At 40.4% G+C, this 26,920-nt stretch overlaps 1 protein-coding gene across 2 annotated transcripts in view; it reads right to left on the reverse strand.

Moving 5' to 3' along the window:
• Positions 1-26,920, reverse strand: part of bsna (bassoon presynaptic cytomatrix protein a) — a 50,698-nt gene continuing 23,778 nt past the window's right edge. Inside the window, exons 6-14 of one of the 2 annotated variants that reach the window (XM_044352499.1) lie at positions 24,670-26,323; positions 22,393-22,893; positions 20,211-20,542; positions 16,927-17,020; positions 15,043-15,174; positions 14,705-14,760; positions 12,218-12,354; positions 11,807-11,897; positions 1-7,002 (exon numbers count right to left, since the gene is read on the reverse strand). In XM_044352499.1, the coding sequence (XP_044208434.1) occupies positions 14,720-14,760; positions 15,043-15,174; positions 16,927-17,020; positions 20,211-20,542; positions 22,393-22,893; positions 24,670-26,323 (2,754 nt within the window). In that variant the 3' untranslated portion in view covers positions 1-7,002; positions 11,807-11,897; positions 12,218-12,354; positions 14,705-14,719. Of the gene's footprint in view, positions 7,003-11,806; positions 11,898-12,217; positions 12,355-14,704; positions 14,761-15,042; positions 15,175-16,926; positions 17,021-20,210; positions 20,543-22,392; positions 22,894-23,829; positions 26,324-26,920 lie in introns of both variants that reach the window. The other variant, XM_044352497.1, reaches the window with a different exon arrangement.

Here is a 26,920-nt window from a genome sequence, read left to right on the forward strand (position 1 = left end):
CCTTCTTTTTCTTCTTTCAATTGGGTTTTTTTTTTTCTTTACACATCTCCATCATTCAATTCACCCCATCTCTACATCAGTCTGTCCACCCCAAAAATTACATGGAAGCCAGAAAATTTCCCTTTTTTTTGTTTTTGATGTCATCTCGTTTTACAAACACAACATGTATAGAAACTCTACACAGACCAATATGTTTTTTATTTTTTTTTTTTATATCCGAATACAACTTTTTTTTATCATTTTTTAACAGTCTGCACGAGCCAGCCACATACGTACACAATGCAATTTTTGTAATTTATTATTCAAATCAACAACTGCTCTGGTTTGTTATGTAGTTTTTGTTAGTTTTTATACACAAAAAGCACAAGTTTGGGCAGCGAGGTTCAGGCTTGCATACGCTCCAGCTTGTGTCGCTGTGTGGTGTGCAAAGGCCTCTCTCGTACCCGTGTGCATGTGTGTGTCTGTGTGTTCGTGTTGTGGTATGTTAGCATCTTTGAGATTTACATGTTGTACAGAACATGTCCTTCATGGCAATTACATGTTGTTGTTGTTGTTGTTAGTTCAAAGCGGACTCTGGTTGGTTCTCATCTGGTATTTACACTGGAAAAAAGATGGCAGCCTGTGAGGTGGGAGGTCAAAGAGGTTCAAAAGGTCAAAGGACGGGTAGGGAGGGTGGGGGAGGTGTCCAGGTCATGCACTTGTAATTTTACTTTGATGATTCATTACAGGTGAAAGATGAATAAACGCTCCCTGATGATTTTACGGTGAATGATGGACTTCGTAGTTTTTCTCTCATGGTTTTGTTTGTTTCAGCATTCTCTCTCTCTCTCTCTCTCTTCTTACAACCTCTCACCTATGAAACATTTACTTTTTCTATATTTATATATTTCATGAATTTCAAAACCTTTCTCCGGTCCTACTATATGTCGACTGTCTGTACGACCGACAGCAAGAGCAGTGGTGACAGTTTCTACACTACGTACTGTACAAGCACTGTATGCTACCTTTTTGGTTAGAAACACACACACACACAGCCCGGGTTTCCATTCTAAGCTGCATTTAAATACAGTCGGCTCAAAGAAGTTCCGTTTTTAACTCTTTGTGTCAGTTTTTTCTTTTGTGGCTGTACAATCAGAAAAGAAAAAGGTTAATTCAAAGACAAAACGTCTGCACAGATCTGAGAAACGTTTGCACAAACAAGTCAAAAACCTAATTCTGAAACCAGATCATTACCACAAAGGATCAAAAATCTGATTCTCTGACTGTGCATAAATGCAGCCTTATTGCTGAGACTTTGATGTCGGATTCAAAGACTTGTTAAGCCGCTGAGAGTTTTCTCTTTCTGGCTTCATGTCTGTAAATCTGACCCTTTGTGTTCTATTGCAAACTAATAAACACAAGAGTTTTGTTCCAAAACACATTTTTGATGCAAAGTATATTCTAATTTCAAAACCTCAATGTTTTATAAATGCAGATTTTCACTCACTCACACTCTGTTTTTTGGGGGCGACGTACTTGAAGAATTTCAAATTGTGATTTGCAATCTTGATTTGGAACATAACTCCAAGTTTTATTTGTTTTTTATTGTCTATATTTGTGCTTCAAACACCTCTGAAAATCCAGGCTGTGGACTGGTGATTTTGCCCACTGGTGATTGCTGTGGTCTCAACTGAAGTCCGTTCTGTTCCTGGATATACAGACACCTACAGAGTATAGACAGAGACCACTGCTGGCTGGAGGGCAGTAACAGGATGGCTTTCTTCAGTGACCAGTATTGTAGTATAAAAGCCCTTGCTGCTATGCATATTTAAGTCACCTTCAGTGGCTGTATTCACACAGGAGCAAAAACATGTGACATTTTGAACACGTTTCGACACAGATCTTATTATTTACTTTATGGCTGTGTAATTCAAATATTACACATTCCCTCTAGTTAACAGCAGCCATGGGAAGATCATATCTGTGACCTAAAGTGTTGAAAATCCCGTTTGTTGCACCTGCATAAATCTATCCATTATTTTCTATTGTCTTTTGAACATCTCCATCGTGATGCTGCATTTAGTGTGTACTTTCCTGAGGCAAAAGTGATTGAGGAACATTTTACTGAACTTTTTTTTTTTTTAAAAACTTCCAAAAAACATACGACATACAATAGAGGAAGTTGGTATTAATTTGGGTGACTTTAAACTCTCTCTCATATTGTTTGTTCTACTTTGACACTTGTTGTCTAATTTAAGCTTTTGTGGTGAAGTCACTGATCTGGTGGCAGTGTACAAGTGAAGTGGTCTCTCCAGACTCGGTGCTGTCTGGTAGGGCCACATGCAACTTAACAGACTGAAGGAGAACGACCCGATCCAAACAGAACCAGAATAATCAGACTCTTAATCCTGAAGCTGAATTTCACTCTACAGAAGCCAAAAAAAGGAGGTTTATTCTAACAAGTATTATGACCACTTATCTTGTACGTAAAGAAGGCTGAGGGAAAATTACATCAGTAGATTTTGAAAGTTGAGAAATTTCACCTCTGAAAATTAAAAATCAATTGCTTGTGTTACACAAGAACCAGAAACCTACAATGTCTGAGTTTCTGAGATAAAATAAACTGGATTGCAGATTTTTATGTTTAGGCAGACTCAAAAAATTTATCCTCTACATTGTTTTTTTTTTCAGATTTACAGAGTCCAGACAATCTGATTATTGTGGTTGTGCATAAATCCAGTGATAGATAACATCTGTATAAACATAATTTCTCACTCTTTTATATGACTATAGATTTCAATCCTTAATCTCTCTTCTGTCTTAAAGCCCAGCAAGCTTTTTATCCCCTCTCAGTATGATAAAATAAATTCTTAAATAGATAAATCATCTAATAAATGTTTCACAAAAAAATAAATACTAACTTCTTTTACACTGTTTCACTGACTTGTTAGGCTGCTGTAGGAGTTGCAAAGGAGTCGGGAGTTCATTTCAAATTTGTATCTTTGCAAATAACTTCTTTATAATTGCAGTGCTGCAGCGTGCTGCTACCAAACCTGCAACTAAAAAAGATTTTTTCCCCCCTCTCTGGAGTACAGAAATCAACGTTCCACGGTGTATTTAGCTTATAAATCTTATGTCTTAGCAGTGGCGTGGCAGTGCACCTTCACACACACACACACACACACACACACACACACACACACACACACACACACACACACACACACATACACACACACACACACATGCGCGTGCGCACATGCACACAAACAGTCACTACCACACTGGTTAATTCAATTTAGGAATGCCTTGAATAGTGCTTCCCTAGCAGCCTACAGCAGTGTTTTAGTCAAATATAATCTATAAATTTTAGTATCTATAATGTGTATATATTTGAATTTGAACTGGTTTTATATAAACATCTTTTTAAATGCTTCTCTCTCTGTAAAACAACAATAAGTGCACATTGAGGTACCCGATCACTATGAATTTTGAGCTATGGTCATCAGAATAAAAAGAAAAGAAAGGAGGAGCTTTTCTTCTTCACCCCTGAGCAGACACAAACCACATTAGGGAATATACTGAAATCAGTTTTTTTTATATAAATTATATATTATATATAGTTATATATGTATATCTTTCACTATAAATTTCTGGACAATGTTTCTGTATATCAAGTTAACCCCTGCTTAAACCAAAACAAAACAAGATGGCTGTCAGCTGCTCAGGTGTGCTCATGACAGCAGGGCTCTATCGCTGTTCTTGCTCACTGCCTAGTTCTTCTTAGTTTTATGGGAGAGACATTGCAAATATCTCTTATAATAACCAGCACATGGGGCTACTGCTTATTGTGTAGCAATTATTTCTAACAGTACGGACATTTTTGTGTTCATTTTTATGCAGGTTCCAATTAAAACACATTATTGTCAAATGAGAATTACTGACTTCTCTAAAACAAAACAAAAAAACCCCCAATAACTTTGTTGGCAGGCAATTTTTGGTATTTTGAAGAATTTCTACTTCATTAAAGATTTTAATTGGAAGCAGAGGGATGCAACTCTACCGTCTCCTCATTTACCCTTCCAGCTCTGAAGCCATGATCCTTCAATTTCCCAGCTGTCATGAACACACCATTAGAGAGAGCCTTTGGCTGTAGAGATTCCCAGTTTGGGAGGGGAGGGGACCCTGAACACAAGTAATATAAAGACCCTTCTTATTATTATCTAACTTACAGGTGACCTACTGTATATTACACACAAACAAAGAAAGAAACAAAGAATCTCCTTATTTTGATCTATGACAAATGCCAAAATAAAGCAATCTTGATATAAGAACAACTGAGGTATGATAAACAATGACTGTGTGTCTGTTTTCCCATTTGTGTTTCACATCCCATTTCTTTCCTCATGTTTCTGTTTTCCAAATATGATTCATTGCATAGAACGACTGGAGATGAGAGGTCGCCTCTTCTGCCCACCATATTTGCTGTGGTTGAACTCGTGTTTGTCTTGTTTTCTTTTCTTTTCCACATTGGATGATGGCCGTTAAATACACGCATACAGAACCCCCACACACATACATACAAACATTAGGAACAGAACAATATAGAGGTGACTTTGAGGTTTTCTGCGCCGGGCGGCATGCGAAGGTTCCCAGCGAGCGTTCACACAGACAATATACAGCAGAAGTTGGTTGGTTCGTTGGTTTTGCTGAAGGCCTCTCAATGTTTGGCCCGACAGTATGTTTTGAGTACCGAACCGCAGATCCCACAATGCACTGCAGGAGCAACAGCAGGAGAACACTGACCTGAGAAGTTTCCATGACAACTGACAGTCTGAGAGAGGGGTTCAGGGGTTGGGTTACAGGTCTGGACGCCACCACGATAGAAAATGAAAAGTTAAAAAAAAGGCGAGTGACTTCGTGACACAACCAAGTGTGTTATTTTTGGTTCCTCAGTCACAGGAGTGCTGATTTTTTTTTCCTTTTTGACACCATTTTCATGTGTGCTTTCACGTGCACTGTGCACATTTGACAGAGTGAAGACACATGCTGATACACACTGATGTGTACGGAGCTCAGCTGAGCTTTTTGCAGACTACCAATAAACGTCCATCTTGGAGGGTCCGATGGATCACATCGAAACCCAAACCCCTGCAGGTGACGACGTCAAGTTCAGTTCTGCCGCGATGTGTGACTGGTCTGCTTTTCAGTGCCTCTCTGCTGCCCTGCAGTGCTTTCAGATCAGACTCCAGCTGGATAATACAAGCAGCCAATCACTCCGATCCACTGATTGATTGACGACGCTGATGTCTCACTATTGGTTGGAGGAGAAGATCTGGGTGGTACGTGTTGTTTATAGCTCCTGCTCTCTGATGTATTAGTACAGCAGTAGTAAAATATTGGAGTAGGTTTGGTGGTACGTTTTTAAGTCAGACTTGAGCGGTACATCAGTGGTAAGTTAGACAGACGGAGGCAACACGTTTCTGTTCCACCAACTACTGAAATGACACAAGATTGTGCTCTTCCTTATCTCTTACTCTATTGCTTTTATAATTATTGATAATAAATAAGAGTCTGAAAATTGACAGGAGGCATGATGAAGGTAACAAAACAATACAAAACATAAATTAATGAAAAATAATATCACAAACAATTATCAAAACCAAAGTTAATTTAAAAAATATAAATCAATCTCACTGTGGCCAGTGTTCCAGCTGATATTACTACATAAAAAAGGCTGTGATGGAAAAAAAAAGTGTTTGGGAGATGTAATAAAAAATACTTTTACTTAAAAATAAAACATTTAAAAATGGTTAAGGCGATATTGGTAACCTGCAACGTAAAAACCAGGCAAATAACTAAATTATAAAAAGAACACAAGAGGTGATAACCTACAACGACATGAGAAATATCTGAGAGCCAAACATGGAGCAGTTGGAAAAACTCCCATCACCACAAGCACTGCAGGTAAATGTTGTCTTAATGGCTTTGTAATGGCTGAAAAACAACCCAACCACATACGGCTTCACTCTGAATACCACCGAAAACACAAAAGACTCGTCTTACTCCTGTGTGTTGCTTCAGAAATCTCTCTTCCTTGTTACTGTTTACGTCGTCTAGCTAAGATGTGTTTCCCAGTGTCTTTATGGCCTCTGTTAAGTAACGATGAACAGTGTAAGGTCTTGGATATAAAGTTCCATGCATTCCAAATTCCTACTTTTTTTTTTTTCAATCCGCTATACATTTCTTTAAAGACATGGCAAGTTGAGGATTGTTGGGCAGGGATTAGAAAGAAAGAAGAATCGGCATTCAAGAAATGCAGAGAAGTGAGGAAGAGGAGGAGCAAAGGTTTTAACAGTTCCAATCTGGAATGTAGATAGAAACAGAGGAAACCGTGGAAAGAGATGCATGCCGACACACTTGTTCTCTGTGCGACGGCTGCATCGTTGTCATTGTCTTATTCATTCAATGTGACATTTCCATTTCTCGATTTCCTTCTCAACAGGTGATGAAACAAGAGGTCTTTAGTACCAGAAAAACCTGCAGTACTTCAGCTAGTTTCATTCCATTTTCCCTGCTCTTTTTTTCCTTTGAAGAGAGATAGGAAAGAGAAGAGAGCCTCGTTTGTTGCTAGTTTGAGCACAGGACTGTGAAATCGAGGATCCTAGCATGCCACCAAGCCTGTGGTGAAGCTACCGTTTCCTTTATACTCTTAGCAGGAAAAAGCAGCTCTCATATAAATGGTGGAGTCGTCAGCATACAGGCGTAGAACTGCATCACCCCTTTGTTTCCTTCCATTGAAGCTGCAGTTAAATCCACGTAGTGGCAAAAACCCAAACTTTTTCTTTGAACTTTTGACCGCCAGTTGCTCTTTGTAACAAAGGGGCAGAGATGTGTCTAACTGCTACAGGATGGTTTTAGGACTCCACGGTAGTTGGGGTCAGGGTGGAGTCTCATTCTTTGGCTGGGGATGCTGGATGACGAGGGTAGTCCTCCTGAAGATAAATGTTGGCTTGGAATGATCTGTGGAAAAACAACATTAATGTAGTCAAAAATACTGAATATGACCTATTGGATGCTGCCTCTGTGTGTTTAAAGTTATTAATTAAACACATATTATTATATAATAATAATACTGATAAGAATGACAAAGATACAAAAGAAGCCTGTCTACTCACATGAAGGTTGATGGCAGTATAGAGTTGTATTGGTGTAAAAATGAAGTTGGCCACTAGATGGCGTATAAGTATAAGACATGAAATGCTGATGTAAAGTACATATGAGGAGCTCTCAGTTATCCAGCTCATGAGATATTTGTCATTAGAACTTCGGACAACTGTATTTCTGATCTGATCAGATTCGATTTTGCAAAACAAAGCTTTCTCTTAATTTTTCAATAAATAAAATGGGAGACATATCCTGAGATAATAATGGGGATTACATGTATATTAGTTTATTGCCCTTGATTTTCATTTCTTCCATTGTATGTATACTGCTTTTTTAAATTTCTGTAACGCCTTGTTTCTGCATTCGTCTGTCTTAACTCATTTTATTTGTGCCAGTATTTTGTAATGTTTGTTTTCAAAGGGGTTACATATTCACTATTGCATTCACAGTATTAGTGCAGTAAAAGGTTCTTGCTGTACAATACCTTTGCTGTAAGAATTTAAAAGTCAGGTCTGCAGGTAGACCTGGGAAAGATGCTTGTCAAATCAAAAAGTTTTCTGTTTGCTAATAAAATTGAAAGTGTCTCATATTTGTGTTTAGAAAGCTCACAGTACACAGGCATCTGTCTTCAGTCATTCATCTTTGCATATCAGCATCTGGTCAGATTTTTCATTTGTTTATGATAGGAAGATTCTACCATCGGATCTGTCTACAATTGTAGCTGCAAATAACAATAATCATGATCTTCTGAGGCAGCTGTTGGAGAAAAGCGATGTCTGTGTCTCTTATAGGATTGATTTCTCCTTTCATGATTGAATAGACATCAAAGCTGAAAATCATGCTGTCTTTTAAACAACAAACAACAAAAAGAGTCAAAGATATAAATGGTACTTTGGAAAAGGCCAAATTTTAAAACATTGTTCACATGCTTTTAGTGAGCATTTCCAGCAGGAACCAGCTGTACTAGGCAGCAGGAGATCGAGGTCAGAGATATTCCTGACATCTCCAGACACATTGACAGCCTGTGCTGACACAGCACCTGCCGACATAATGGGAAGGACGCATGTTATGTTGCTGCCTGAAATAACACAGGAATGAAGTCACTTGTATGATCTGATTTGCTTCACAGCTCTGTGGTAGAGGCCTTTCGTAATGCAAACTGGTAGTGCTTAGTGTTCTTTGTCTTAGTAGTTGTTCAATGAAAATGTATTTGTAGGCTACTTTTGCAAACTGGGACCTCACAGACCTCTTTCCTTCTTTAGGCTAACAGGGCAAACAGAATGAGTGAGCGCTCCACTGTATATATAAATACTTCAGTAATTAGACCTGATGCAAAACACCTGTGTACTCCGACGAGCTCTGCCTGGAGCCGCTGTGGCCTCCAGTGTCTCTAAGATGTACTGTTTTTCAACCCTGTGTTCTACTAATTACATTTATATGCAAATATTCTGCATTAGCAATTTAGGTTCTGCATTCAGTGACATTACAGGAAGTAGAGTTAAATTTATATGGTGCAGAGAAAAGACAGGCTGTTGAGGTGTGGATGGTGAGAGGTGTATAAGTCCACACTGATGTTACAACTTCATGTCCTGTCTCAGATGAGTAGTTAGTGTTTCCATTTTTATTATTTAACCACAAACTTTCCCTCAACGTACCCAAGTGTTTTTGTTTAATTTAGCTTCCAAAAGCCAAAATTGAAGAAATAACAATTTAAGAACATTATGAACTTTCATATATTGAGGAAAAAATTCTGTAAGCCTTGTTTCATCTATTTTTTTAATGCAAAACAGTTGTTATTATTATTATTATTATTATTATTATTATTATTATTATTATTATTATTATTATTATTATTATTATTATTATTTATTTATTCATATTTATTTCTTCAACAAATCAGCTTTGGGAGTCTACAATCAAATGTCCATATTTTCTTGTTCCCTCCATTAACTCCTGTTTCCTTGTAGGTACCAAAATGGATATATGCATCTTAAAAAAAAATAAATCAAAAAAAAAAAATCACTGCTTTCTGGTTTTATTTCCCACTGTGCCTGACCCAGATTAACTGCTCCAAACATGCTGTATATTTATATGTCGCCCAGCACCAGACTTAATCTGTTCCAGTGAACACAGACCCCCAAAGGGCTGGTACACAACACACAACACAACACACACAGGCACAATGACGCACACAAAGATGTATGAATATATGCACAGGCACACACACACACACACACACACTGGCTGACTCACTGGACATAGAGAGGAGAGAGAAAAATGGAGGGAGGGAGCCAAAAAAACAAAAAAAACCCCCCAAAAAAACCCCACTATATGGCCAAAAGTATATGGACACCAGTAAAAAATTGCCCCTTTCCTGATATGCCAGGACTCCAACACTTTTGGGAAGAACTGGAGTGCTCACTATGAGCAGAACCTTATCCCCCAACATCAGTGGCTGACTTCACTAAACAAGAGCAAATTCCTGCAACCAGGCTTCAAAATCTTGTTGAAAACCTCCCAGAGGAGTGGGGACCGTTAGAAGCAAAGTAAGTAATTTGGTCATATAGTGTAAAAGGGAGCAAGCAAGAGAAAGCAATGAGGGACACGACAAGCAAGAAAGAAACAGACTGGAGTTGAGAGAGCAAGACATTTTTCTCCTTGGGGGTAGGGGGCGTGAAAGAGAAAGTACTAATGGTAGGGACGGAGAACAAAAAGAGATTGTTACAGTAAAGTAAAAAGACACGCAGAGAGAGAAAGAGAGATGCTTGACAGGCAGAGGAGAACGAGGAAAGACAGCATGAAAGTGAGAGAGATGAAAAAGAAGAAAGAGCAGTGATGTTTGACAGCAGAAGCAGAGAGACTTCTCTGCTGCAGTCACAGGAGGCGGTTAGTCAGCGCATGGCTACACAGCACACAGAAAAACACGCGGTCCAGGCTCGGTACATTATCTTTTACGGCACATATGCAACACGATGAAACACAATAGCCTCACCGATGTCTGTTCACCGCCCCACTGTGCGTCAGAAGCTTCAAAAACCACAGTACCAAGGCAAATAGGCGGCATTTCGAATGAATAAAAAAAGCATGTAACAGATTTTCCTAACATAGCTGCTTGTATTTTTATAGCTCCAACTCACAAAACATCTTTACTACTACTACTCTACATCCTTATTAGAGATGCCACATGCCATGAAATGAGCTGACATCACTCTTAAACATTAAACTGATTTACATTGGCGCTTTGCATTGGCTGAACTTATCTGTAAACTGTTTACTGTCAACATATTTTATATATTTTGCTAAGATATGAACTCCTGGCAACTAAAGCATGATTACCTTTTTTATAGTTTTGTTTAGGTGACTCAGGAAAGCTGGTGGTCTGGGTCAAATATTGTTGCTTTGAAGCACCAAGTGGGGTGTTAACTTTTTGTTTCCTGAACCTTTTTAACACATGTTAAAGGAGTTGAAGATAATTCATATCAGAAGCCAATCAGAGCTAATACTCGGGTGTTTAGAAGGTTATTTTTGATTAGTTTCAAACAAACTCGACTCTCCTCTCTTCACTGTGAATTGTTTATCTCGCTGGTTTATATTTAGGCCTCGAGGTCTTTAGGTGTTCGTCACACCTCAGAGGCAAGTCTGACTTCTGTGATGTTGTTATCAAAGTGTAGATGAATGAACCCAAAAATATGCCATGACTATTTCTTTAACTTTAACAGGCCCTAAAGTGGAACGACATCACAGTCAGAACAACGCAAACAAATCAGGTGCTCTGAGAGACGTTTCAGATGATCAGTCTTGCGGGAAATGGGGAATAAAAGGCAAACACTGGTACCAGTTTAAATTCATTTCTGTGCTGCTTTGTTTCATCAGAAACCAAAATGAGCTGAAAGCCTAATTCTGACTCTATTTGGAGTTTGATGTTTTCATTGTCAATTTACTCTAATAGGTTAAAATGATGCAGCGCTTCATAAATCACTGAAACGCTCTTGGAACAAGACTGACTTGTGCTGATTTGTTTCTGGCTGAGCTGACTGGAGGCTTTTAAAAGGCACACAGCCCAGTGATGTGGAGCGGGCCGCAATACAACAGCTGCAACAAAACTGGCTTCAGACTGCGCTGCAGGAACAAGCAACACAAGTCTCCACATGACAAAAATGGAGATGGAGAATTACAGATGTACAAATAAATGTCCAGGAGAAATAAACTATAAGGAAATTACGATTGTGCTCTGAGTACAGGACTTCTTTTCTAAGAGTTGTCTTTGTCCTCAGAATAATTCTTCATTTAAAAGAAACATATTGAGTTTTCGGGTGTGCTGAGTCATCCTGCAAGTCCAGTTATTGCTTAATATCACATGATCTGGATTATGTGAAAACTATAAAGACAGACTGTTTGATTAACTTATCCACCAACAGTATACAAAATCGTAGGATTTGTACATTTCTGACTTTAGTGCCTCCTAGTTGTAGTATCAAGAAAGACGCTGTGGCATACAGCAGTACATACTTAATAAAATCAGTATTATAATGACAGGTGAACACAAATTATATACTCGATGTTTAGATTTTAACTTTGTAAAACAGAATCAGGAGTTTGGTTTTCTACAGGTGAAAAGGAGCTCAATGGGATCAATTAGGCAAAGTAAAAGGTAACTTACTGTCTGCCTGCCAGAGAGAGCAGCGTGTTCTCTCTGCCAGTGTGCTCAGGCCTGAGACATGAAGTATCCGGAGGATTACAGTCCTTGTTGGCTGCAAGAGGAAGCAGCAACATTTTAGACTGCATGTTTTTCTTAATAGAAACATTCACCGTCTGATACCTTGTTGAATGTTTGTGTAATTAGCGTTCACGGCAAGATCCAAGTCGTAATTATGACTGGGAAACCTTTTCTGATGTGTTTGATTTGAAGCTTAATAATAGAGAAGTGCCTGAAACAAACATGGATTCCTCATGTCAGCTTAAGTCCATTGTTCAAGGTAATTAAACCCACATCCACTGCATTTTTAACCCTTAACATGACTAACTCTGCAATTTTCCATCTCTATGCAGCATTAAACCAGCCAGTACTCACCAGTATGCTCAGCTCTCCTCTCTGCCCCCCTCGTCTCTCTCTCTCTTTCCTCTCTCTCTTTCAGTAAAACAAAAGCAGGCGGAACTTCACAGGTTTTTCTGGTACGAGGCCTCGTGGCTCCGTGATTTTACATAGTCCTGCAAATGCACAGATATATTCTGTCAGTAAAGTTTTCACATTATTTTATCAACAGCACCACACTACATATTTAACAATAAAACACAGCAGTAAAACATCAGAGGACACATTCATCACCCAGTTTTATTCTGTTTCCTGAATCAAAGCCACAGCAGCCATGCAGGTTACTGTTGTACATAAATGAAAGAAAATATTAGAATCCAGAAGGCTTTTACTTGAAATTTAAGAAAGCAACAAATAATCTGCTAAATATAGCTGCTGTTAACATGTCTGCAAAAGACTTAAAAGTGTGAATAAAGCGGACGCATCTCCTCAGAGTTACATTCATATTCAGGTATTAGGGGTCATGCAGCCCACTTTGCTCTTTTTTCCACTGCATCATGCAGGACATTCATATTGTATGTATCTAAGAATATTCATTGATTAAAATTAGACAACTATATGGTTTGTTTAAGGTTAGAGAAAACCCTTTTATTCATGCTCCTGTGTAGAGTAAATTGTTAGGTTTAGGGTCAGTGATCCATCGTTCAAACTTCCACACCCACATCTACAGCACTATATGAAAGTCACATTTATTCCTAACTACTTAATATAAAGTGTAAGAATGTTTTACTGAAATGCAACAATTAAATAAGGTGAAGAACTTTCAATGCACAGGTCCAGTAATTCAGTATTTGAGGTGTGTGGCTATGCAAGGTCTGCCAAAATGTTCCCAATTTAGTTCAATATAACACCAACAAAATATACTGAGCTAACATTAGACACCCAGAAAACCACTCAAAAATTGTTCTGACCCAGTTTTAGTGTTATTTTTTATATTACTGTTGGGTTATTTACCCAAACTGAAGCTTGTTATGATCTACTCCTTAAAACTTGAATGTCATTGTTTGTTATTGATTGTTAATAACTTGTGTATCTTTTGCAGGTTTGAATGTCATATGCACACTGTTTTGTATAAGTAACAATACATACAGCTTGGTTTGTCTAACACTGGGTCAAAATAATCATTTTTTAGTTTGGGTATATAATCCACCAGTAATATAAAAAATACACTAATACCAGGTCGAAACAACAGATACTTGTACTGAGTAAAGTTAAACCAATACTGCATCAGTGATATATTCATTTTTCATTTATCTGAGATTTTAAAACATCAAAACTTGAGAATTGTTTTTGCTTTTAAGTAACATGACTTTAGGAAGTCCGGTCTCAAGTAAATCAAATCTCACAGCAGTCGACTCCAAGTCAAGTGTCTCTGTGGTGTTGGTGTGTACAACAGTATATGTACCCACGCCTTGACACCTCTATATCACGGTACTGTGTGTTCAGCTGTGATGGACCTACTGTCTAAACATTGATGCAGACTGTATGTCATAGTAGGAATAAGTTGTTATTGTCACTGTTAGGTTTTCAGTCTGCACGTGCCAAAAATAAGAAACACAGAAAGAAGCAAACACACAAACACTCACACGTAGACACACAGCGGCTCACACACACACACACACACACACACCGCCTGTTCTGAGTAAACCACTTTAAGCGGCCCACTCTCTGCTGCCTACAAGAGTCAACACACAACACGCTGTAGCTATCTATCAACATCCCAGTAGACTTTGATCCAGCAGTATCTCGGAGGTTTATTTTTATACCTAATGTTTGAGATGCACTTGTTCACTGAAGAAAGGAAGAAATGTTTCCAGCTCTTTGTACATGAATCATTCACCAAAAACACAGCTGCTGTCTGATGATTACATTGTGTCTTCTGAAGAGCAGAAATAGTGTTTGTTTTGTCCATTTTTGCCTTTTCAGACATTTTTTAAACTGCATTATTACTTTAATTTAAGAGATAAATGCTCTCAGTTTGCATGAAAGACCTATTTAGAGTTCATAAATGATGACACAATCCTCAGCTCAGGAACAACAAGGCAATAACTTAACTTGAGCTGAATTACAAACTGCTCAAGTAAAGAATAAATAAGAAAAAAAGGAAGAAAAAAGTCATGGTAAAAATCACTTCTCAGTTTCTTATTCTGTTATTAGTACTGATTCTTCTATTAATGATCTTCAACTTTCCCTTTATCTAACTTTGTGCATAATCTGCTAATACTGAGTATGAATCTAGTTTGCATTTTTAAGAGGTAACAGACTCTCTGACAGCGGTTAATTTCAGATTGCAAAAGCAAAACAAGCAAAAATTCACAGATTTTGCAGACAACAGATACACCAAACTCAACCAACTGCATATTCTTATGTAAAAGTGTCAAAATGTTCTACTATAGACACAGTTTAAATTCTTAACAGTTTGTGATATATAAACTGCATGCAGGAGAAAGGAAACTAAATACATACCTTAATCTTAGCACTTTAGAAGAGAGAGGTGAACTTCTTGCCAAAACCAGAGATAGCTGGAGGAAAGTGGACAAGAAAAAGAGGTTAAATAGATGTTAACTGAGGGGTGAGAAAAGAAAATGAAGTTTTGATAGCACTTGTATGGTTAAGCCTCATAGGAACTGTAATATTGTAAATTTCTGTATCCACTAGGAGCAAATATAGTACTTTGCCACCATGTTTTTACAATATTTGTATACTTAGTATCTAATGGCTACATTTTCGACATGACTTTCATTATGCCATGGCCAAATCAGTCGTATAAAATGTGTTGTTGTTAAGTGATTTGTTTATTGCACCTTCTCCCAGTTTTCCGGCCTGCTCAGCGGCTCCTCCTGGCAGGATCTTGGAGAACATGCCTTCTCCCTCCATGCCAGGCTGACCTGCTGCCGCACTGCCAATCCCTCCTGGCCTAGGAGCTGCCTTGGAACCTGTACAGAAAAACAGAAAGAGAGGAAGACAGGGAGGAGGAGAGAGAAAGATGAGTGGGAGGAAAAGACAGAGAGGGGTCCAGAGGAGAGGAGGAGTCAGAATGTGAGCAGCTCTAATATTAGGTGGTATCTACGGTACCAGGACATATATATATAGATATTTTTCTATGATGGCATCTTTTGTGTCAAGTACTGTTGTATCTTTTTATTGCACTTTGCAGAAATCAGAGTAGAATCAATGAGTTGCAAGTTTATTTATTTATTCGTTCACTGCTTAGATTAATTGACCAGATGTTCCTCAGTTGCTTCTATTGAACTGGTCCTGCCTTCGCCTGCAGCCCTTTCCCCTTTTTACTCATTAGGTCTCCATTGTTTAGGCCTATGTGAGCTTCCTGTGTTTAGTGTCTAGATTGTCTGTGTAGATGTGCTGTTGTAGCCTTCAGTCCTAAGTTGAGACTTCCTCCCTACTAACTTATTAACTTCAAAAAGTCCTCAATGTCAGACTGACTCCCACCAACAAACCTCCCATAACAATTAACTGAAAGACTTACTGACTGATGACACATTCAGCTAAGTCCAACTGTGCATCCTGCTCGCCAAAAAGCAGATTGATATTGGACAATAATGTAAAACCCTCAATTATGTTCAATGGCATTTTTTTTTTTTATTATTTCAAAATCCAAAATAAGATCCAGCACACTGTCAGCACTTATGGTCAGTTATTATTATTATGGCTACGTTGCAACAACCTTCATCTGGAATGTCATTCAGCAGATGACAACAAGCAAAAAGCCAAAATTCAGATGAACCTCTAATAACAGTTTGAGACTGGCAACTACAATATGGTTAAGCAACTAAAAATCATTTTGGTTAAGGTAAAGGGAAGATCTATGTGATCTATGTGATCTATGCAACATGATTATTATCATTATTGATTAATCTTACAATTATTTTCTCAATGTATTGATTCATCAGTTGGTCTATAAATGTCAGAAAATAGTGCAAGATGCCAATCACAATTTCCTCAAGATCAAATCGACACTTTCAAACAGCTTGTTTTGTCCAACAACCCAAAACCAAAAGATATCCCCTTTACTATCATAGAAAACAAGGAATCCAGACAATATTCATATTTGAGGGGTTGAGATTAGGCATTTTGTTTGAATTTTGGATTTAAAATCATTTAAGCAATTAACTGTCAAAATTCTTGCCTTGTATTTATCTGTCAAAACTAATCGTTTCAGTTTTAGAAAGATATTTGTCCTGTCATAAAACGTATTTATTGTTGATAAAACAGGACACGAAACCCACTCTGGCTCCACCTTCACTTACTTACCCACCACCACACTACATAGAAGACACTCTACTTCCTGCATCAGCCTGTACTTTGGTACTATAGTAGATATGAACTGTGTTCTGCAGAAAAAAAAGACGTAACTTCACACCTTCAAACCTTCCAACCCACCTGAGACTAACTGACTGCATATCTGCTCTACAAATTAACTAAACCATTAAAATTAACTAACTGACCAACTCACTACATAGTGGTTGAGTATTCTTGGCACACTCAGGCTGATTTGCTGCCATGAAGTGAAACCCCTGTGAAACTCCTGTGTGTTTTCCACCGTGGGATTATCTGCAGATTAATCTCAGATTAAATGAGACACTGCACACCGGTTACATAACACAGACACATTGGGCAGCAGCTGGCAAGACGTGGGAGTCTGTGTGTGTGTGGTGAGTATACTGCACCTATGCCTGTGAGTGGGGGCTGGGCTGCTTTTGTAGCCATGACGGGTGCTGCCTTCGCTCCGATAGCTGTTGCCGGAGGCGTGTCGATTTTGGCCTGCAGAGAGAAAGAAAGACAGTATGACAGGATGAAACAGCAGGAGCGACCGTGGAGGCAGAGCATGGAACTTGCAATTTAGAAACACAAACATCTCAGTGTTTATCCTTTTTAAACTGTTAAGGACAGTGAGGGAGAAATAACTTTCATATTCACAATGGTGGCGAAAGACGATTCATTTCTATTTACTCTAACAAAACCTGAATGAGAGAGCGAGACGGAGCGAGATGAGAAAGAGGAAGAGAAGAGGAAAAGAGAGAAAAAAATAGATGGAGAGACAGAGAGAAGATGACAGCCAAAGCTGCTCCCCTATTGTGTTGTGTTGTGACAGCTTACTGAATGATGTGACTGACGACTGACTGAATGATGAGTTTCAACACTGTCAACACAGCCAACCGTCAATCTCAGGAGCCCTGCTGAAAAAAATGATCTACTTCTGCTTCCACAGAGAGCAGCTGCTGGAAGTCCATTCACACTGTTATGACTGAGGAAAAATTAGTTGATCAAGGTTGTTTTGTTTCTTGTCGACACAAAGGATGGTGCACCACAATTTGAACATTTGGGAAACATTTCCCATCGGGGGTCGAATATCTCATTGTTGAAACAATCGCCTCAACAGTTCTCAGCCAGTCATTTAAAATAGTCCATTAGACTACTGCACCACACAGCTGAAATATTAACTGATCAAACAGAAGAAAGAGCTGAAAAAATGAATTATTCTTTCATTTTAGAAGAATTTTTCCGTTGATGTGAGACAAATTTAAACCACTGTGGACAATAAAATTATATTTTATTTTATTACTGTTTTTACTTTTTAATCTCCTCACATTTATTTCTTTATCTTCATGCTATTGAATATATTCATTAACTTATTCATTTGAGAATTTCAGTTTAAACTTTGCTTGCACTACCCTCTATTGTTGCAAAACGACTGAGCAAACCTTATCTGCTAATGAAGACCATGAGATGTGGTTGAAAGCTCTCCAGTAGCTATTGTTTTAATTATTATTGCCAAGATCAAGGATGAACTTTCAGGCTCATATACTATGTATTATTTTTCTGTATTGATTTCTGCTGTGTCATACTAACCTGTATGAGAGGTGATATACGAGTAAAATTTAATTGATTGGTGTTTGTTTTCCAATCAGTCTCTGAGGAAACATTGAAAATGTTCAAAATGTTGCTATTGTAGATATCCTGCATTGTCCTGCATCTGTGTCTTATCTCATCTCTTTGTCTGAGCGGACTGGTTTGAAATGTTTATATCTGCTGAGTCACTGTTTGAAATATTACTGTTTCTTTCCAGCTCTTCCCTCAACATTTAAGGACAAAACTACAGTGGCTGCAGCTGCACTAACAGAAAATAGCTTTAAGAATTCAGACCAGGCCGTTTCTTATATCCATCAGTGTAGCAGTTGATACTATCTGAACAGAGGAGATATGGCCCCGTGTTTGCTCTGTTTTATCTCTCTCATGTTCTTACTTAGTGTCCTCTGTTTCCTGTAAAGCTTTGTGTCACTCCTGTTTAAAAACACTCCATAAATAAACGTGACTTGACAGACACTGGACTGACTCCAGTTTAGCTGCAGCAGAACAGAGGTTTTGCATTATGATGCACTGTGCAGCATACAGCATTTAATTATTTACCACTACTTAATCAATGCTTTTAATTACACAATGGATTCAATATGAGTGTAAGTGAATGAGTTTGCAGACTGAATAATAATCATATGACAAATTCTATTTACTGTTTATGGCTTCCTGTCAGAACAGAGCTTTCAGAATAATTTCCAAGACAAATTCCTGCATAATTTGATATCGGACCACATGAATTATTTCACTCTGCTTTCCCACCGATAGTACAACAATGCAGCAATATGAAATGATGAAATCACGAACACCGTTCAGCAGAGAAAGCACATCATGAATAATTGAATGAATATTTTGGGATATTCATAATAAACATGGTGAGAGTGGCTTTGTGAACTTCATTGGTAAATAATTCATATACATACTAGTAGCATAATGTATTCAGGAAGAGAATCACACTATCTGAATGTTCAAGTTAAACATCATAATCAGATTTTAAGACTCCAATTGCAAGTAGATTTACATGGATTTATGATTATAGAGTCAATGTGGGGTGAGAATAGATTTTTGCAGGGAGACATTCTTAAGTGCCAATTTCTTGTGTGTCTAGCAGACAGTGAATCAGCGACATTGAGTCAGCTGCCACTGTGGTAATCACAGCGTTAGATAAGGCCTGCCAACAGAGGCACGGCAGAATTTAAATAAACCATCTGAACTGGGAGGGGATGGACCAGCTCTTATCTGTGGGAGCACGGAGAGACACAGGAGGACGGAAGGAAGAAAAGGGATGAGGGAAGAAGACTGGCTGAAAACTAGGAATAAGTGAGAGAGAGAAAAGAGGAGAGGAAGAGTTGATGGTGCAAAAAATTAGATGACTGGGACAAAGGGGAGGATGTGAGTTTAACGTTCGCTATGTCATTATTTATTCAACAAATGCGTTTCCATTACCCATTTTGTGCATAAACTCTTTTTTGACATTTCCAAAATCCACCTCAAGTGAGCATAAAAACTTTTTTGCGAAATTGAGGGAGTGTTTTTGAATTTTGGCATTTCCATTAAACTTTTCTGATGTGATACTTCAAAGTGCGCATAAAAATAGGCTACTGGAAACACGGCTAGTAAGAGGGGAGTGGTTATAGATAGAGAGAGAGAAAATTTTGAGGTGAAAACTTAAAATATGTCACAAGATGAAAAGACATTATTTCCTGATCAAAATATCAAGATGACAAAATATTAAAAGACAAACAGCTTTGTAGAGATCATGAAACACTCAATTTGTGATCTCAAGAAACAAAGGAAACAAACTTGTAAACCCCCAAAAAACAACAACTGGAAAAAGTCCTCTTTAGGCCTCCGTACAGAGGAATGGGTGTGTGAGGGAAATAAGAGGGAATAAGAATGAGAAATTGTTTCATAATTGTATCTAGTTGTGGTTTAGTCCTGTGAATGCATTTTCAAATCTACTGCGTGTTTCCTATTTTTATTCACTCAGAAAAAAAAATAACCATATCCTTTGTACCCTTATCATACCATCTCTTTGTCATATCAAACAGAGACAACAGCCGTGAATCTTAACATCTTAACATCAAGCTGTACTCACCATGGTGGCTGGTGTGGTTCCTGTGGGACCTGTCTGCCTGGCCTGCCCCATGGGTCCACTTGCTGGTCCCATCTGCCCTGGCTTGGCCTGGCCCTGCCCCATTCCCATGCCCATGCCTTGTCCCTGGGCTGAGGGCTGCTGCTGAGGGCCAGTAGTCGCTGCGACACCGGGCTGCCCTGGCCGGGCCGCTGATGTCTGGGCTTGTTGTTGGAGTTGGGTCCGCTGTCCCGAAACCCCGTCGGTCTGGGAACCTGGAACACCCTGTCGCCCTGATCCAGGACCGCCAGCGGGGCCCTGACCGCGGGCAGAGCTGCTGCCAGACCTGGAGGTGCCTGGGTGGATAAAGTGAGGGTGGAAATATTTTTTTTAAAAGATTGCGCTCATTGTTCCAAAACTGTTTCATCTTACCACCTGGGTTCAAAAACTAGAAAAAGGAAAAAGAAATTCAGCATTCACCTGTTACAACAGATACTATAAAACTTTTTATAAAACTCCCTACAAATTTTTTTTGTAGGGAGTTTTTCCTTATTAGAATCGTGGGTCTAAGGACAGAAGATATTGTGTTGCTGTACAGACTGTAAAGCCCCCTGAGGCAAATTTATGATTTGTGATATTGGGCCTTACAAATAAAACTCACTTGACTAAAGCAAGATAAAATACCAGCCGCCTTTACATGGTGTCAAAATGCAGAAATTTGTACCTGGATTGATAGTCTAAAATCCAATCTAAATTCCACACAAAACACACTACATGTACTACATTTTCCACAATTCTTGGTCTATGGAAAAAGATGTAAATTGATTAAAAATATAAATTAACATGTGTGCCAAAAGGATGCAGTTGATTTTTGTGTCATCCATTCAGCAGTTCCTATAAACTGTGACTGATAAACTCTGTTCAGTGAGGTTTAATTTATCAGTTTATTCCTGCAGTCAAAGCAGGTTCTGAGAAAGTTCTGCCTTTGTTAATCTAAAACTCCAATCTGCTGATTAAGGAATTTATTTTTTTAAAAGATTTTCTTATTGTTGTTATGATCACAGTTTGTATTACATTGTAAACAATAGCAACTGACAGAAGAAGCAGGAGTGAAAGAGAGGATTATACAACAAATGGTGTGAGCAAAAATCAAACCAGCAATTTAATGAGTACACGACTAAGAACACAGCCTCAGTGCTGCCCTAGGAGAAAACATTTCCTTCAAGAAGTTACGCTTGATATAGTTAATTAAAAACTGTTGATCCCCGAGGGGACAGTTGATTGTAAAAGTGCATCAAACCTAGTCTGAACAACAGGGGTTATTAAATATTTCTGCCAAAGACCTAAATGAAAAATTTACAGGGATCTTATCCAAGGATCACAGCTTATTATTGCTTCACCAATAATTCAAGGGTCTATCATAATTTAGGAAAATTAGTTTACTGTAGGTTTGCAGGACAAATTATAAAAATGTCATTCCATTAATTCAATATTTGGTTTATTTATCCAGGGTGACTCAACAATATGTGTAGTAGTTAAGTATGATTTAGCCCACTAATCAATAACATTAATTTATAAATGAGAAAAAAGACTTTTTTTCTTGAGGAAACAAGTATTTTAATGAGTGAGCAGCATTAGCAGAGAAATTTCTGAATCATGAAGGCAAAGAAACAAAATCTGATTTTGTTTCAGTCACTCCAAAATTAAAGCAGGACTCACCCACTTAAATAAAGTAACTAAAACATGTTTAATATGAATTTGAAATACAACTTATTTCTGTTACTTATCAAGTCACAAGCATATAATTAGTTTATAATGGACAGGTGCCAGACTGCCTGCACTGGACAGAATCTTAATGATTGCTCTATTCATGAAATGAAATTAGCAAATGGATGATCCCTTTGTATCTTTTTCTACTTTAAAGTGTTCCAAATGTCCAAATGACCATAACTCGTATAGTAATGTTTCTCAGTGCTTACAGGTGTGCAAAGTCAGTGAAAGAATGCATCAATCAGTCAGCCGAATAATCAAGCTAAATGAGCTTTTTTTTAATTCATTAAAATATTTTAAGGAATGCTTGTGATGAAGGGCTACGAATACAGATTAACTTCAAAACTGAAATTGCAAATGTAATGCTGTTGAATTATATTTAGACACAGTCTTGATACAAGATACTATGTCAGGTGTAAAGATGCCCTGTATGTACCTGTTGGTTGGCCCTGCATGTCTACTGGCTGCTGAGACTTGCTGCGTGAGGACCGGTGTGGGTCTCCTTGTCTGGAGGACCGCTGGCCGTGGTGGTGCCCAGATGGATCCCGGGTGTAGTCTGATGAGTGGTACCCTCCGGACCTTGAGTCACCACGTCTTCCTGTAGATGATGATCGTCCTGAAGGGTCGTGCCGCATTGATGGGTCTTTGGGGTGCCCTTTAGATGACCTCGAAGTCCTCGGTTCATCTGAATGACGTGATGAGGATGAGTGTCGGCTAGAGCTGCCGTGGTGCCGGTGGTCACGGGATGAAGAGTGTCGCCCTCCGTGGCCATACTCATCCTGGGGCCACAGGTCCTCCTCAGGAGGCTCATCATAATCATGGTAAGTGTGTTTGACACCATGGCGGCTCCTCCCAGATGAGTGACTGCTGCCGTAGTGTCGAGAACTGGAGCGTGGCTTCTCAAACCAGTCAGTCTCTTCCTGGCCCAGATGGTAGGCTTTGGAAACCGAGAGCAGATCACAGTCAATCTCCATGTCGTTTGGAGACAGCGGCATGCAGGCTGAGAGAAGGAAGGAGGCAGGAAGAAGAAGACCAACCACATGCAAAAGAAAAGAAAAGGAGGGAGAAAACAGAAAGAAAGGCAGAAAATAAAAATAAAAGTTTTACATCCATGCAGAATACGCCTCACGTCGCCTTCACACATTACAAGACAATATAAACAATATAAAACACTGCAAAACTGTCCACTTTGGCAGCTGTTCTTATGCTCAAATATTTCAATTTCAAATGTACAGCCAGTGAAATGGAAAAATGTTATACTGCACAAACATACTTTAAACAATTGCCTTGCAAAGAGGAATTGAAACTTCTTTCTTTTATGTTCTTGATGCTACAAGTAGCATTTAATTGTTGCAGTGAGACAATAATCCTGGCCTTATTTGAAGGATAAAGTTTAAATATAGAACTGATTACAATGGACTGTTTTGCAGTGTAGACAAAGAATTCATAAATAAAAACACATGAAAGCAAAACATCAATGCCGAAGACATGATTGAAGATAAAACCCTGTAAAGAAAAAAACAATGCATCTGTGACGTGCAAAGGAGACCTTCCAAGTGAATCAGAGTGTAGCGAACGAAGAAAACGACCACGCCGGAGAACCATGCGAGTATTGGACAAACAGATGATTGGACGAACAGGCGGAAGGACGGACAGGCAGGCAGACAGACAGACAGCAGTCCACTGATACGAGAGCTCCAAGTGACTCTCAGGAAGAAGAAAACATCAGCATGCAACGGCTATCTCTGTCTCTCTTTTTCTTTCTCTTTCTCTTTGCTAAGCCTAGCCTCTGGGTGGGTGGGGGACGTTTAGATAAACTGTGGGGGCAGTAGTAGGTAGTGAGACTGTGTGGGCATTCAACCCCCACAATTACCTTCACTGTCTGACACAGCACAATGATAATCGTCTATTATGTATGTATCATCCGACTTGTAGACATGCGTCCTGGGAAGGTCCCGTATGTGGTCTTGTACGTCTGGCAGCGAGTGGCTGGAACCATATTGGCCGTAATAGTAATGATATCTACTGCTGCGACTGTCGTATGGGTCGGGACCTAAGCTCGATGATCGCCCAGAACCCATGAACCTCCCCAGGGGACTGAGTGGGCTCTCTTCTTCAGAGTACTGCCGAGTCGGGTGGCGCCCCCGGCTGTAGCCAGATCGGTAGGAGCGGTCATCTCTCTCATAGGATCGGCTGCGATACCCAGAGTAGTCCTTGGCTGAGATCTTGTCCATGCCATACCCGGTGGAACGAGAGCGGCCAGTGGAGGTGTAGTAAATCCGGTCGTCCTCCTCAACCATTGAACCGTAGTATCGACTACCATGGCTGGTGCCACTGCCGCCGTCATAAGTACTCTTCTTAAAGCCATAATCCTCGATCAGCTGGCGCCCTCTAATGTGGGCGGAGGGGTAAGTCCCACCTGCCACTGAGGGGTAGGAGGCCAGGTCTGCCTCCACATCCCGAGCCTCCTCAATGGGGGAAAACTTGGAGATTTTCTGCTCCATACTCCCCAGTTTCCTGTGCTTGCTGCGCTTGGAGGACATGACAGCAGGAGCCAGAAGGCTTCTGGAGGATGACGAAGGTTTCTGTACCCCGGAGCGGATGCTGCCATGTTTGTAGTCGTAGTCATAGTAATAGGAGGATCCCCCACCCATGCTAGCGCTCACGCTGCTGCTGCTGCCCCCTAGAGGTCCGTGCCTGTAGCTGCTCTTACCCCTGCCATGGTGGTCGTACAGCTCTTCCTGCATCGCTGCTTCTTCCTCGGGTGCCCTGCCATACGAGGAGCTGCCAGTTCCCCCACGCGTCGTGCTGCTGTGGCCATGGATGTCGCCCGGATAACGCCCACTGCTGCCATGATGCATCATGTCCCCTGTCGTCGTGCCCAGCCCGTCTTTTGCCGTCAGCTCGCTTACATCGTCAATCATCATGTAGTTCCTTGGGATGTTTTGCTCTAAGCCAGGAGCCATGTACATCCCATCTGCCGTGCTGTAGGTGGAGGGACTGTCTACAGAGTGCCCATAGGCATTGGAAACTGTAGAGGTGTACTGTCCATATGAGCTTGCTGTGGTAGTGGTGTAGCCATAAGTATTAGCAGTGGTTGTGGTGTACTGGCCATATGAACTAGCTGAGCTTGAAGTATACTGGCCATAAGTGCTGGGTGGCATGGCAGAGTACCCACCATAGCTGCTGGACACAGGTGCTGAGCCATACGGCCCATAGGAGCTCGCCATGGTTGTTGTACCAGTGTACTGACCATAAGATGGGGCTGCACTGGAATAGGTGGCATCCTGTGCTGTGGTGGTGACCACAACTGTGGGGTTGCTGATCGTCTCATAGTTGGTGGGCATCTTGTGCTCCAGATCGGCTAGTGAAGTCTGCCTGGGCCTTCCTGGATGAACCGTCAGGATATCAGCTTGGGGTTGCCCAGGGTATGGGGTGGTCTGGCTGGGGTAGGAGGACACAGCACTGGGATAGGGTGAGCTGTGGGTGGGGTATGGGGGCTGACCTGGCGGTGCAGGCCCAAAGCCTGTATGCCCTGGCTGGGGCTGAGGCTGAGGTGCAGCTGGTATCCCCATGTCTGTCTGGGGGTATGGGGGCTGAGTTTGGGGGTAGGTATGGGAAGGGTAGGAGGTTTGAGACTGGTAGGTAGGTCCTGGAGGGTGGACATGGCTCTGGAGGGGCGTGGGCTGTGGCAGTGCCTGGGACTGAGACACACTTGGATAGGGAGGCTGGTTGAATGTCCCAGACTGGTATGGTACACTTGATTGTTGAGTTGGTGCTGCCGGTTGGCTCTGGGGGTACTGACAGGATAGGAAGGATGAGGTGGGTGGGTACTGGGCTGCTGTGTTGAGATCGCTGGTGAACTGGCTGAGAGGAGCAGTGCTGGGTCTCGTTGTCAGTAGCCCATTGGTCTCATGTGATGCAGCTGCAGCTGCCAAACGTAGGTTATTCAACTCACTATCAGACATATAGTCCCTAGTGTCCCCCATACACCTCAAGTAGGCGATATCCCTCCTCTCCCTCTCCTTGACCAGTGTCTCTTTCCTTTGGTGGATCCCCAGCTCTAGGTATCTCAGTTTTGCATCGATCTCTTTCTCCTCCTCCTCCAGTTCAGCTTGCTGCTTTCTCAGCTTGGTCGATTCTTGCTCCACGGCCTTCAGCTCGTGGGTGAGGTCTTTGAGAAGGCTGGCTTTGGCAGCCAGGCCAGACCTGGAGCTGGGCTTGAGGCTGGGCACGGAAGGCAGGTAGACCTGTTGGAGGGCAGGTGTCATCATGGGCAGGTGAACTGATGTGGTCTCCTCTGGAGGAGGGCTGGGCAGGGTTCGCTTGACCTTACGCAGCAGTGAGCTCTGCTGAAGGGCTGCCAGCTGGAGAGAGAGAGAGGGAGGGAGGGATGGAAGAGCAGGATAATATGGGGAAGACAAAGAAGCATGGAAAGGAAGGGATCAGAGAGGTACATAACAAAAGAATAAGGGAGTGAAGAGAGCGATCAATGGGACAGGACAGTAAGCAAGTTATATGGCGAGGGATGCAAGATGGGTAGAAAGTAGGATGAGTAGAAGTGTGGAGAAATAGGACATTTGTGGAAACCAAATGAGAATGGGAGACAGACAGGGACATGTAAGGGCAAAATGAATAAGGAGACAGGATTAAAGAGAGAGAAGGATGAAGAGAAAAAAGTGAAGGATGATCAGGAAAAGGGAGTAAGAAGGAAAGGAATGATGGAGTAGAGAGGAGTAAGCAGGGGTAAAGAGGGTTATAGAGAACAGGTCAGGTGAAAGAGAGAATAATGAGAAAAAGGGTGTAGAGAAGGGTGGAGAGTGGGGTAGAGAAGAAAGGAGAAGAGGTTGAGGAAGATTCATGGATAACAGTGGGAGGAGAAATTGGAAAAAGGAGGACAGACGGTGTGCATAACAGATAAACAGAACAGGAGGAAGAAGAGGGAGGGAAACTCAAAAAGAGAA

The sequence above is a fragment of the Thunnus albacares genome, chromosome 5 (genome assembly GCF_914725855.1).
Source record: "Thunnus albacares chromosome 5, fThuAlb1.1, whole genome shotgun sequence".
Classification (NCBI taxonomy): Eukaryota; Metazoa; Chordata; class Actinopteri; order Scombriformes; family Scombridae; genus Thunnus; species Thunnus albacares.